A 13,222-nucleotide genomic window follows, 5' to 3' on the forward strand; every position below is an offset into this window, starting at 1 on the left:
CAGTTCAACTAACATTTTTACAATCTGATGGTCTAAGAAATTCTTAATTCCTTACTACAATTTCTCTGCTACACGAAAGATATACATTACCCCATTACCTCTGTATGTATCAGGGTAAACTGAGGTTTCGACCAGTTATATGAGCAAGACATTTGAGTCAGTGTGTTGCCTATTCGCATTAAAATCTGTTCTGAAACTGTGGTTTTGGGGACATTTTTTATTTGATTTGATTTATTATTATTGTCACATGTACCTAGGTACAGTGAAAAGTTTTGTTTTGCATGCAGGACAGGCAGATCATACCATACAAAGTGCATTAAGTAATACAACAAAGCAAGAAGTACAATTTTACAGTTGCAGAGAAGGTGCACAAAGAGTGAGATCAACACTAAATATAAAATCTGAGAGGCCCACTCTTTGGGTTTTCAAATGTGCACAATTACATTTGGGATCTAGTGCAAAATTTACAGTTCCATAATTAACAATGTAACCAACCAACTGTTAATTCATCCTTACAATTATTTTGCCTTGGCTGCTGGATGCTGTGAAGCTGTAATATGACAGTTCTGGGACAGAAAGTATAGAGGAGCAGGCAATTAACATATGATGAGGAACGTGAACAATGAGAAGACACTTCCACTAGTAGGAGAGACTAGGACCCGAGGACACAACCTTAGACTGAAGGGACAGCCCTTTAGAACTGAGATGAGGAGGAATTTCTTCAGCCAGAGGTGATGAATCAATGGAACACATTGCCACAGAAAGCTGTGGAGGCAAAGTCATTGAGTGCACTGGAGATAGAAATAGGTAGGTGCTTGATTAGGAAAGGGATCAAAGCTGTTGGCTTTGGGGTTGAGAAACATAACAGCCATGATCGAATGGTGGAGCAGACTCAATGGGCTGAATGGCCTAATACTACTCCTATATCTTTCATTCTTACATGGAAGGACTGGAAATACTCAGCAAGAACAGATAGCCTCGATAGAGAGACTGTGACTTGTACATTGGATCTTCTCCAGTGAGGGTGTGAGGGAGAAAGTAAAGGAGGGAATAAAGTGGAGACAGAGTGGATTGGAGGAGAGAAGGATGCAGGGGAGGGAGAGGAGATGGAGGGAAGGGAAAGGGAATGGAGGGAAGGGGGAAAGGAATGAAGGATCAGGGAGGGAGATAGAAGGGAGGGAAATGGGATGGAGGGGGGAGGGGGGGGGGGGGGGGGGGAAAAGGGAGGGGGGGGGAGGGAGATGGGAATGAGGGGAGGGGGTGAGGTGGATTCAAGGGGCATCCTACCATTTGGAGGGAGGAGGGGTCAGATGGAGGGAAGGGAGACAGGATGGAATGGAAGCAAAGAAGGGCATTAATGGGAGGGGAGGGAGAGAGGAAGGAAAGAGAGAGGGTGGGAAGGAAGGGGAAGAGTGAGAGGTTGGAAGCGGGAGGGAGATAGGAAAGCAAAGGAGGGTGGGAGAGAGGAAGGCAGGGAAGTGGGAGGGAAGGGAGGAGAGGAAGTGAGGGATGTAACAGAAGGAGGTCAGGAGGAGAGGGAGGGATAAACAGAAGGGGAAAAGAAGGAGGGAGCGAGGATGCCCGCATGCAACATGGAACAGAAAAGAGGAGGCAAAATGCACCAATCTCAGAGAGAGAGAGAGAAGAGGCAAGACTTTGATGTTGACTACTCCAGCTGCTGGGGCTTTGTTGGAAAGTTGTAACCAATCCCACCCCCCAACCCCCTGAGCATCCCAGAACGTCCTCCTGCAACGAAACAGTGAGGCGCTCCGGGACCTGTGCCCTCCCCAGTGCAGTAGGAGCGAGAGAGCAGGTTCTGCCTGCGAACACAGCAACTTGGCATCTCCCAGGGATTAACATTTGCAAGAACTGACCCAGATCCACGCAGGCGCCGGTCCCCATACTTGTTGCATGCTGGGATTGATATTTACTAGTGTCGAGAGGAAAATGCCATTAATTATAGCCAGGGGCACTGGTGACTTTATCTTGTAATCATCCCTGCGCTTGGAGCTCGCGTTGTTTTTCTTGGAAGGGTGTGTGTGTGTGTGTGTGCGCGCTAGTGTCTCTCTCTCTCTCTCATGTATCTATCTCTGAGCCGGCATGATGGACAATACAGGGAAATTCGACAGCAATACAGCGCCGATGGTAAGGGACAAGTTCATCATCTCTCTTGTATAGCATGAAGACAGGGCGTTCAAAGTGTTGTTCACTCTATATATATATGTGTGTGTGTGTGTGTGTGTATGAGTTAGAGAAAAGTAAGACAAAAGCACACTCAAAAAGTGTCCCCTACAACCCATCTGGACTGCAAGGGGCAATTTCCAGCAAAACCCCCCACCCCCTCCCACTTTGTTTTTTGTTTAAAAAAAAGTTTGTGTAGAGGGTTTGGCTGGATGTGTAGGAGATAAATCAGGGTCTGTCAGATTGTTGTTGTGTTGGAGATGCGAATTGGGAGTGAGGATAGATCGCCTTCTTGCAGTGCTGTTTAAAGTCCGATTATTTTTTTTACGTGTGCACACAACGAATGTGCTTTTGAGTTCAGTTGAGATGCGGGTTTAGTTCCTTTTCTTTAAAAAAAAAAGAAAACAACGACCAGATCAGATTGGGAATTGGGGGCGAATCCTCATTGTTCTGCACCGTCACTTGTTCAGTGGAGTTTGTGCCGTTTTGTTTTTTTTATTGCTTGTCGTTTGATATAATTAAGTGTGGGGGCCAAATCCTCGCCTGGGTATTTAACATGTGTTTGGACAAAAGGGTTTTGCTGTTTCTGTTTTAGTTTGCAAGGTCGTGCTGGTGTTGGGGGTTGGTGGTGGTTTTGACGGGGGGAGGGAAGGTGGTTGCAGTGTTAGATCACACACTCTAAACCCCCCCGGCAGAGGGGAAACTGTGGTTCTCAGATTTGCCTTTCCTCTTTAATTGCTGTCTTCATAGTTTTGCTCCTTCTTTTACCTTCTCTCTGTAACTTTTCTCCAAAACCAGAAGGTGACAAGTTGCTTATGAGGCATTTATTAAGGCCTGTATTTTGCCCCCCCCACCCGAGCTGAGGGATGGGTCGATCATGGGAATTACAGTCCTGAAGTTTTTTTTTTGTCAGTTTCCCGACTGAAACTGACGCTACCGCCTTCCTTGTAACAAACATGTGCTGGGGTCGAGAGAACCGAACTGTCCAGGTTATTCCCTGTTGGAAATCGTTCCAGAGAAATCCTCATGCAACGGCAACCCTCCCCCTTCCCCGCTGACAAGTAGTTATACCTCTCCCAGTCAAAACCATTACTCACCCCCCCATCTCACTCTCTCTCACACACACACTAATTTCCAATGTTTGACATCAACAGCTGGAATAGAATTTAATTTGAAATTTATTGGTGACATTTTAGCATTTGTTCAGTCTTTTTCTGAAATGGACAAGCCGTCTCTGTCTCTCTAGATCCATGTATCTCTCTCTGTCTTTGCAATATAAATAGCTTGGTTGGACAGAATGTAAGCATTGGTAAGGAGAGACACTGTGTCATTCAGGTAAAGGGACAACTGGCTAAGAGGTGCTGGAGGTCTTAAAACACATAAGTTGGAAGCTTTCAACAGTGTGATAAGGAGAGTTCAGAGGCATTATGTTCCTGTTAGAGTGAAGAGTAAGACTGGTAGGAGTATGGAACAATGGATGAATAAAGGTATTGAGGTTCTGGTCAGGAATAAGAGAATCATATTTCAGATATAGACAACTGGGATCAGATGAATTTCTTGAAGAGTATGAGGGGTGTAGAGGCATTCTTAAGAGGGAAATCAGGAGGGCAGAAAGGGGATATGAGATTGCCTTGGCAGTTAAAGTTAAGGAGAATCCAAGGAGATTCTACAAGTATGTTAAGAGCAACTAGATTGTCTATGTGTTGAACCTCAGGAGATGGGAGAGATACTAAATGAATACTTTGCATCAGTTTTTACTGTGGAGAAAGGCATGGAGGCAAGGGAGCTCAGGGATATCAACACTGATGTCTTGAAAACAGTTCATGTTACAGAAGAGGAAGTGCTGGAGGTCTTAAAAAAAACATAAAGGTGCGTAGATCTCTAAGACCTGATCAAGTATACCCCAGGACGTTGTTGGAAATTAGGGAAGAAATTGCAACGTTCCTTGCAGAGATGTTTGTATCATCTATAACCATGGGTAAGGTGCTGGAAGACTTGAGTGTAGCTAATGTTGTGCCTTTATTTAAGAAAGGCTGTAAGAAGAAGCCCTGGAACTATACATCAGTGAATCTGACATCAGTGGCGGGTAAGTTGTTGGAGGGTATTCTGAAAGATAGGACTTACATGCATTTGGAAAGGCAAGGACTGATTAGGGATAGGCAGCATGGTTTTGTACAAGGGAAAATTGTGTCTCTCAAACTTGTTTGAATTTTTTGAGGAAGTAACCAAATAGATTGTTGAGGTCAGAGCAGTAGACATTGTTTACACAGACTTTATTAAAGCCTTTGAGAAACTTTCGCATGGTAGACTAATTAATAAATTAGATGTATCACATGGGATTCAGGGTGAGCTTGCCAATCGTCTCTTACCGTAAAGCCAATTTTGTATCCAGAAGGTTTTCTGAAGAAGGGTCCAGGTCCAAAACGTCGGCTTTCCTGCTCCTCTGATGCTGCGTGGCCTGCTGTGTTCATCCAGCTCTACACCTTGTTATCTCATATTATCGGTGATGGTGGAGGGTTGCTTTTCGGACTGGAGGCCTGTGACCAGTGGTTTTCCACAGGGATCGATGCTGTGTCTGCATCTGTTTGTCATTTATATGAAGGATTTGGCTGAGTATTTAGGAGACATTTTTAGTAAGTTTGCAGATGATACCAAAATTGGAGGTATAGCGGGCAGTGAAGAAAGTTATCTAAGATTACAAAGAGATCTTGATCAATTGGGTCAATGGGCTGAGGAGTGACAGATGGAGTTTAATTTGGATAAATGCAAAGTAATGCATTTGGGTAAAATAAACAAAGGCAGGACTTGTGCAATTAATGGTAGGGGCCTGGGTAATGTTGTAGATCAGAGAGACCTAGGGATTCAGGTACATAATTCTTTGAAATTTGCTTTACATGTAGACAGGGTGGTTAAGAAGGCATTTAGCACACTTGCCTTCAGACCTTTGAGTACAGGAGTTGTCGTGTCATGTTGACTCTGTACAGGATGTCGGTGAGGCCTTTTCTGGAGTACTGTGCCCAGTTCGGGTTTCCCTACTATAGGAAGGATATTATTAAATTGGAGAGGGTTCAGAAAAGATTTACCAGGATGTTGCTGGGAATGGAAGTTTTGAGTTATAAAGAGAGGCTGGGAAGTTTTTCACTGGAGTGTAGGAGGTTGAGGTGTTGAGCTTATAAAGGTTTATCAAATCATGAGGCACATAGATAAGGTGAATAGGCAGGGCCTTAGCCCTAGGGTGGGGGAATGGAAAATGAGGGGGCATATTTTGTAAGATGAGAGGAGAAGAATTTAAAAAACACGCACAAGGGAGTGTCTTTTACACGGAGAGTGGTTCACATGTGGAATGAACTGCCACAAAAAGTGGTGGATGCAGGTACAGTTACAACATTTAAAAAAACTTGAATAGTTCATTAATAGAAAAGGTTTGGAGGGATATGGGCCAAATGCAGGCAGGCGGGTCCAGTTTAGTTTGGGAACATTGTTGGCATGGACTAATTGGACTGAAAGGTCTGTTTCCATGCTGTATGACTCTATGAAACTATTTTCTATTCATCAGGTCAGAGATAAAACCATACGACCTAGCAGCAGTAGGCCATTCAGCCCATCAAGTTTGCTCCATCTAAAAATGAGATTGTGCCTGGCCTGATAATCTGCAACCCCCCTGCCTTTTCTGCAAAGCCCTTGATTCCTTAATTTAAAAAAAATTATAAATATTCAAGGCTCAGATTTGTTCAGAAATCAATCAGGAAGGAAAACAACTTTAAAAATGAAAAGGCAGTTCATAAATTTTGTTGTCCCCATTCTAAATTTAGTCTACTTGCATTCAAGTCCTGAGGAGTGGACAAGAAAAGCCTTGAATATGCATCTATTTTAAGCAAACTGTAAAATAAATGTTAAAAATAAGGTGTTAAATTTATTGATACTGCTGCTTGACTCTCTCCAGTACCCCTATGTTTCTGGGGATTTTATGTATCCCTGTGGAACGCAGTAGGATGTAACCTGGTCATATGCACCAAAACTAATGGGAAATTGGGTTTTTATTACAAGTCACATGGATTTCTCTCTTCACCTCATCACAAAAAGCAGTGTCTCAGAATAAAGGAGTATCATTTTAAGACTGAGATGAGGAGGAATTTCTTCTCTCAGAGGGTAGGGTTGAGAGTCTTTGGAACACCTTGCCACAGAGAGCTGTGGGGGCAGAGCGCTTGTGTACATTTAGGGCCTGAGACAGATTCTTGATCAGCTGGGGAATCAAGGGTGACAGGGAAAAGGCAGGAAGGTGGGCGCGAGGAATATCAGATCAGCCATGATCCTATTGGATGGCAGAGCAACCTTAAAGGGCTGAATGACCTACACTTATTTCTTGTGGTCTTATGGGAATTGGTGGCATTCTGACACTTCAATCATTCATTGGATAAATATCCAATAAGGGAGCCATGATATTGCAACAATGGTGGCAATTTTCATCTAAATAGTTTAACATGAAAAAGTGCGGGTTTATCCATTTTGGTTGGAGGATTGGAAAGTGAACAGAGCAAACCTTCCGAGTGCTCCTGTGCAGAGGGATCTGGTTGTGCATCAATCACAGGTACAGCAGGTAATAAGGAAGGCAAATGGAATTTTGCTATTTATTGCTGAAGGAATAGAGTATAAAGGTAGGGAAATGTTGGTGCAATCATACATGGCATTAGTGACACTGCACCTGGAGTATTGTGTACAATTTTGGCTCCCTGCCTTAAGGAGAGATATAGATGCATCAAAGGCAGTTCAGGGGCGGTTCGCTAGATTCATTCCAGAAATGCGGAGTGTGTCTTATGAAGAGTTTGAGCAGGTTCGGCCTATACTGTCTAGAGTTTAGAAGAATGAAAGGAGATCTCATTGAGGTATATAAATGCTAAAGGAGATTGACAAAGTAGTCGTAGAGAGGGTGTTGCCCCTTGTGGGGCAATCTAGAGCCAGAGATCATAGTTTTAGGATAAGGGTTGGCAGGTTTAAAACCAATATGGGGAGAAATTACTTCTGTCAAAGGGTCGTGAATCTTTGGAATTCACTCCTCCAGACTGCAGTGGATGCTGGGACATTCAGTAAATTGAAGGAGGATAGAGACAGATTTTTGATGAGTCATGAGTTGAAGGGTTGTAATGATTGGGCAGGAGAGTGAAATGAGGCTGAGATGAAATCAGCCATGATCGAATTGAATGGTGGAGCGGGCTGAAGGGGCCGAATTGCTGACTGCTATTCCTAGATCTTGGGTTCTAATGTTCTTTAATAGTGCTTGTAATATAATGAAGTGGTCAAAGCGAACTTTTCAGGAGTGTCGTCCAACAAAATTTGACACCACTTGTCCTAAGGAGAATTTTACTTCCATTAATCAAATGCTTGGGCAATATGGGAGGCTTTAAGAATCGAGGAGCAAAACTTGGAGCCTGGCAACTGAAGGCACGACCACCAGTGGTGGGGCAATTAGAACTGGAAATGTACAAGAGTCAGAGGAGCCCAGAAAGCTTGGAGTGTTGCGGGGCTGGTAGAGATAAGGAGGGGAGAGTTCACAGAGGGATTTGAAAACAAGGATAAAGAAGATGAAATCAAGACATTGCTGAATTGGGATTCGACAACGAACATTGAACACAGGGTGCGATTGGGAAATGAGACTTGCTGCAAGTTGAGACATGGTCAGCAGAGCTTTGGTTGAGCTCACGTTTCTGGAGGGTAGAACTGGGGAGACCAGCTAGGAGTGCGTTGGTCTCTTTGATGTGTCGGTTAGGTGGATTGGCCTTTGTAAATTGGTGTGACTGGGAATAAGCAGGCTAGGTGGATTAGCCTTGGAAATGCAGGTTACATGGATAAGGTGGGGGTGTGGGTCTGTTTTGGATGCCCTTCCAATGATCAGGTTGGACCCAATGGGCTGAATGGCCTGCTTCTGCATTATAAGGATTCTATGATTCTTCAAGTCTCAAGTTAACAGAGGCATAGATGAAGGTTTCAGCGGGAGCTGAGCTGAGACAAGCAGAGCTGAGTGATGTTACAGACATCACCATGCAATGGACCTCTGTCATTTTTTTACCATTAAAACGAAAAATGCATTTCTTTTCCTATGAAAATACAAAAGTAGAACCTGGTGTAGAAAATGCTTTGGAAATGTCTAATCTTTACCATCGGGACCATTGATTTACAGCATCTGAATAAGGAAGGACGACTCCATTATCCAAAACTTTTAAGGATTGCAATCTGCTCAATTATCTGTGGAATTCGCAAACCAGCCAGCTTAGCTAAAGAAAAATTGACTCAATTATTTTAAAAGGAAAGGCCAGAGACTCTAAATACACATTTGGTTATTTGCTCAGTAGCTCATATTGTGGGAATGTTAGAATTGTGGTTAAATCTCTATGCTAGTAATCCAAGTGATAGAGCTAATAATCTGGAAAGGTGGATTAACATCCCATGACACCAGTTGAGGAATTTTAAATGCACTTCAATAAATCAAAAATCTAAAGCTAGACTTGGTAATGGTGACTGTGAAACTTCTGGATTGTTGATTTTAAAATTCTGTCTGGTTCATTTAGCACCTTTTTTATTAAGAGAAGGAAATCTGTCCAGACTCTTGGGCTTGTAATTGGCTGCTAACCTCCCTCTGACCTAGCCTCTTGGCTATTGAGAAGATGGTTTCATCAGTATAGTTAGCATTAGCAATAAACACCCAAGTGCTGGAGAAACTCGGAAGGTCTGGCAGCATCAGTGGAGAGTGAAACAGAGTTAACGTTTCAAGTCCAGTGACCCGTTGTCGGAGACAGGGCCTCAGTTTAACATCGCGTCTGAAAGCCAGCACCTCTGACAACGCAGCCCTCCATCAGTACTGAGCTGGAGTTCAACAGTCAGCAGTGGGACTTGAACCCTCAAACCTCTGATTCAGAGATGAGATTGCTACCTACTGAAGCAGGAGGAGAGGAAGGAAATATTCACTGACTTTTGCAGATGCGCCACAGAGAGCATTCTATCTGGGTGCCGCATGGCAACTGCTCTGTCCAGGAGCATAAGAAACTATAGAGAGTTGTGTGCACAGCCCAGTCCATCACAAAAGCCAACCTTCCATCCATCTACAGTTCTCATTGCTGCGGAAAGACTGTCAACATCATGAAAGACCCCTCCCACCCCAGCAATGCTGTCTTTCAAGCTCTTCCATCAAGCAGAAGGTACAGAGGCTTAAATGAACACAGCAACAGGTTCAAGAACAGCTTCTTCCTTGCTGTTATTAGACTTCTGAATGGACCTCTCTAATTTCAAATCTAACGTTGATCTTGCTTTTGTGCACCTCCTGTGCAGCGTAACCTTGTTTGCCTCGCTCTGACTAAGCACCCTATGATTTATTTGTCCGTGTATGTTGTGATCTGCAAAACAAAACTTTTCACTGTACTTAGGTATAAGTGACAGCAATAAATCAAATCATTTTCTAGAAAACAAAGGACAACTGTTGCTGAAAGTAATTTAACAGCGAAGGAATCCCTGCATGGTTTATCTCCCAGTTCACTCTTTCCCCCCCAACCCCATGCACCTGCAAATCAGCAGAAAATGAGGCCAAATGTTGGGAGTGAATTGCGTTTTACTGGGTTTTGTGATGAAATTCCTTCTGTAGAAAACAGATCATGATTTGACCCTGAAATCTCTCAAACAGCAGACCCCTGCCTAGCCAGCTTTGGGGTTCTTCAAAGTTTGAATGGTCAACCTCTCTTTTAGGGTTTTAAGCCAGTTTTTGACGTTTGGTGTTTTGCTGTTGCCTGTCATGCTTAAGGGTGAGCCAAGGAGCTAGATTCTAAGGTCTGATTCGGTTGGAGCAGGAATCAGGCTGTTATTTTACGCTTCACAGTGTCCATCTAACCAACTGAGCTAATCAGTCACAGGAGGAAATTATCCTTCGTGACTTCAAGTTAAGCTGATGGATTTTAGCCATTGAACCTTGTTGGTGTCTACTATTGTGCTGAGGAACTCAGTTTATAAAACCCATCAAGGTAATCGATTTGCCAAAAAAGCAGTTCTGAAGAAGTTTCACTGGACCCGAAACTTTTACTCTGCTTTCTCTTCACGTGTGATGCCAGACCTGTTGAGTTTTCCCAGCAATTTCTCTGTTTGGGCCATAAAGTAGACATTGCTTGGCATGTGGCTTTGTGTTGACACTGCTTGGCTGCCTGATCAAATGGCCTCACCAAGTCAAAGCAGCCCATTTGATTGGCACCCCAACCACCGCTGACACACACAAGCGTGTCGTTGAGTGTCCTGTAGAAGGTGTACTGCTGCAAGTGGCTGTGACTCCTTCGATGCGAACCTTCCAAATCCACAACCTCTACCACCCAGAAGGACAAAGCAGCAGAGGCATGGGATCACCACATCTACAAGTATACCCCCAAACCCCACATCGCCCTGAGTTAGAAATGCATCACCCGTTTCTTTCACTGTCGCTGGGTCAAAGTCTTGTAACTTCCTCTTGAGCAGCACTGTGGGCGTGCCGACAAGGAGTGCAGCAGTGAGAGATGCTGGCTCAGCACTGCCTCCTCCTGGGCAATCAGGAATAGACAACAGATGCTGGCTCTGTCCATATCCCATGAAAGAGCAAAACAAAATCTCAGGCTTTTAATTGGTAAAGGTTATGGAGGAACAGTTAGATTTTGAGTTATAAGGAGAGGCTGCATATAATTATTGAATCATGACAGTGTGGAAGCAAGCTATTTGGCCTATTGAGTCCATACCATCCTTCCAAAGGGCATCCTACCCAGGCCCATCCCCATAACCCCTGCATTTCCCATGGTTTTACACCCAACTCTCACATTCCTGGGCACTATGAGCAATTTAGCACAGCCAATCCACCTAACCTGCACATCTTTGGACTGTGGGAGGAAACCCATGCAGACACAGGGAGAATGTGCAAACTCCACAAAGAAAGTTGCTGGAGGGTGGAATTGAATCTGGGTCCCTGGTGTCATGAGGTAGCAGTGCTAACCACTGAGCCACCGTGCTGCTGCAGCTTTTTTTCTCTGGAGCGTCGGGGGCTGAGGAGTGACATTATAGAGGTTTGCAAAATCATGAGAGATTAGATGAATAGCCAAAGTCTTTTCCCCAGGGTCGGGGAATCCAAAACCTAGGGCTTAGGTTTAAGATGAGGGGGGGAAATATTTAAAAGGGACCTGGGGGACAACTTTTTCACACAGAGGGTGGGGCGTGTATGGAACGAGCTGCCAGAGGAGATCGTAGAGGTAGGTAAAATTACAACATTTAAAAGGCATTTGGACAGGTACATAGATAGGAAAAGTTTAGAGAGATATGGACCAAACGCAGGCAAATGGGACCAGTTCAGTTTAAGAAAACTGGTCAGCATGGATGAGTTGGGCTGAAGGGCCTGTTTCCATGTTGTGTCCCTCTCCGAGGTTTCCAAACATTAGAATATTAGTTCACACTTCATGTCCCTAATTCACCAAAGTTTATGAAAGTATGGCTGCGCATTTGAACATGTAATTCATTTTAAATACTACATTCAGTAAGCAAGATTCTTGGAAGAATATCTAAAGTTGGTATCATGTGATGGATTAAGGACAGATGGTAATGTCACTGGGTTAGGACACCAGAGGTCTAAGTTAAAGTTCTGGGTCATGAGTTCAAATCCCAGCAGCTGGTAGAATTTAAATTCAATTAATAAATGCAGTTGTTTGTTGCCTCACTAATGATGATCATAAAACTATCGTTGTTTAAAAATCCATTTGGTCCACCACTGTCCTTTAGGGGAGGAAATCTGCTGTTCTTATCCTGACTGCCCTCTGTTTGATTCCAAATCTATAATGAATGCCCTCCAAAATTCTTATTAGTTTCAAGGGCAATTAGCAAATGCAGAAGAGATTTACCAGGTCGTGGCCGGGACTGGTGGGTTTGAGTTATGGGAAGAGGCTGGATAGGCTGGGAATTTATTCACTGGTGTGTTGGAGGTTGAGGGGTAACCTTATGGAGATTTTATAAAATCATGAGGGGCATAGATAAGGTTAATCGCAGGTGTGTTTTCCCTAGGGTGGGGTATTTCAAGACAACAGGGCATATTTTTAAGCTGAGAGGAGAAAGGTTTAAAAACAGCATGAGGGACAATTATTTTTTACAGAGAGTGGTTCGTATGTGGAATGAACTTCCAGAGGAAGTGATGGATGCGGGTACAATTACAACATTTAAAAGACATTTGGATAAGTTTATGAGTAAGAAATGTTTGGAGGGATATGGGCCAATTGCAGGCAGGTGGAACTAGTTTAGTTTGGGGTTATGGTTGGCATGGATTGTTTGGGCCGAAGGGTCTGTTTCCACGCTGTATGACTCTGTGTGAGTCTAAATACCAATCACAATAGGATTTAAAACGGAAATTGGTGGAGAAACTCAGCAGGTTGGGCAGCATCTGTGGCGAAAGAGACAGAGCTAAGGTTTCAAGTCCAGTGACCCTTCTTCAGAACTGGAAGTATTTATGTACGTTTTTCTAGCTGCTATCAGTTTTGGAGAAGGGTCACTGGACTCGAAACACTAACTCTGTTTTCTCTGCACAGATGCTGCCAGACCTGCTGAGTTTTTCCAGTAGTTTGTGTTTCTATTTCAGATCTTCAGCACCTGTAGTTCTTTGTTTTACAGTAGGATTTAAAATCAGTGTGATATCCACTCAAACACCACAGTTTGCAGATTGTCAAAAACTCCTCAACAGTAAAGATGGCGGAGTTGGAGTGTTTAAGGCCATGGAAGGATTTGAGAGATACAAACTGTTTCCTCTGTTGCAGCAGGAGCAATGGTAAAAACTATCTGGGTTTGAAGAAGTAGTGAGAACTGCAGATGCTGGAGTCAGAGATAACACAGTGTGGAGCTGCATCAACGTCTCGAAACATCAACTTCCCTGCTCCTCTGCTGCCTGGCCTGCTGTGTTTCTCCAGCTCCACACGGTGTTACCTCTGGGTTTGATGAGTGTAATGGGGCAAAGTTGCCCAAATGTCAAGAAGGAAGTGTATTAAATAGCAACGACCATGTTGGCCTGGAG

The 13,222-nt window shown here is 43.8% G+C and overlaps 1 protein-coding gene across 1 annotated transcript in view; it reads left to right on the forward strand.

The window, feature by feature from the left end:
• The first annotated feature begins 1,979 nt into the window (after window positions 1-1,979).
• The window catches only part of LOC109923948 (AT-rich interactive domain-containing protein 3B-like), a 218,920-nt gene continuing 207,677 nt past the window's right edge, over window positions 1,980-13,222 (forward strand). The window contains exon 1 of the mRNA XM_048617042.1: window positions 1,980-2,145. Within this exon, the coding sequence (XP_048472999.1) occupies window positions 2,101-2,145 (45 nt within the window). The 5' untranslated portion in view covers window positions 1,980-2,100. The remainder of the gene's footprint in view (window positions 2,146-13,222) is intronic.

The sequence above is a fragment of the Rhincodon typus genome, chromosome 36 (assembly GCF_021869965.1).
Source record: "Rhincodon typus isolate 14 chromosome 36, sRhiTyp1.1, whole genome shotgun sequence".
Classification (NCBI taxonomy): domain Eukaryota; kingdom Metazoa; phylum Chordata; class Chondrichthyes; order Orectolobiformes; family Rhincodontidae; genus Rhincodon; species Rhincodon typus.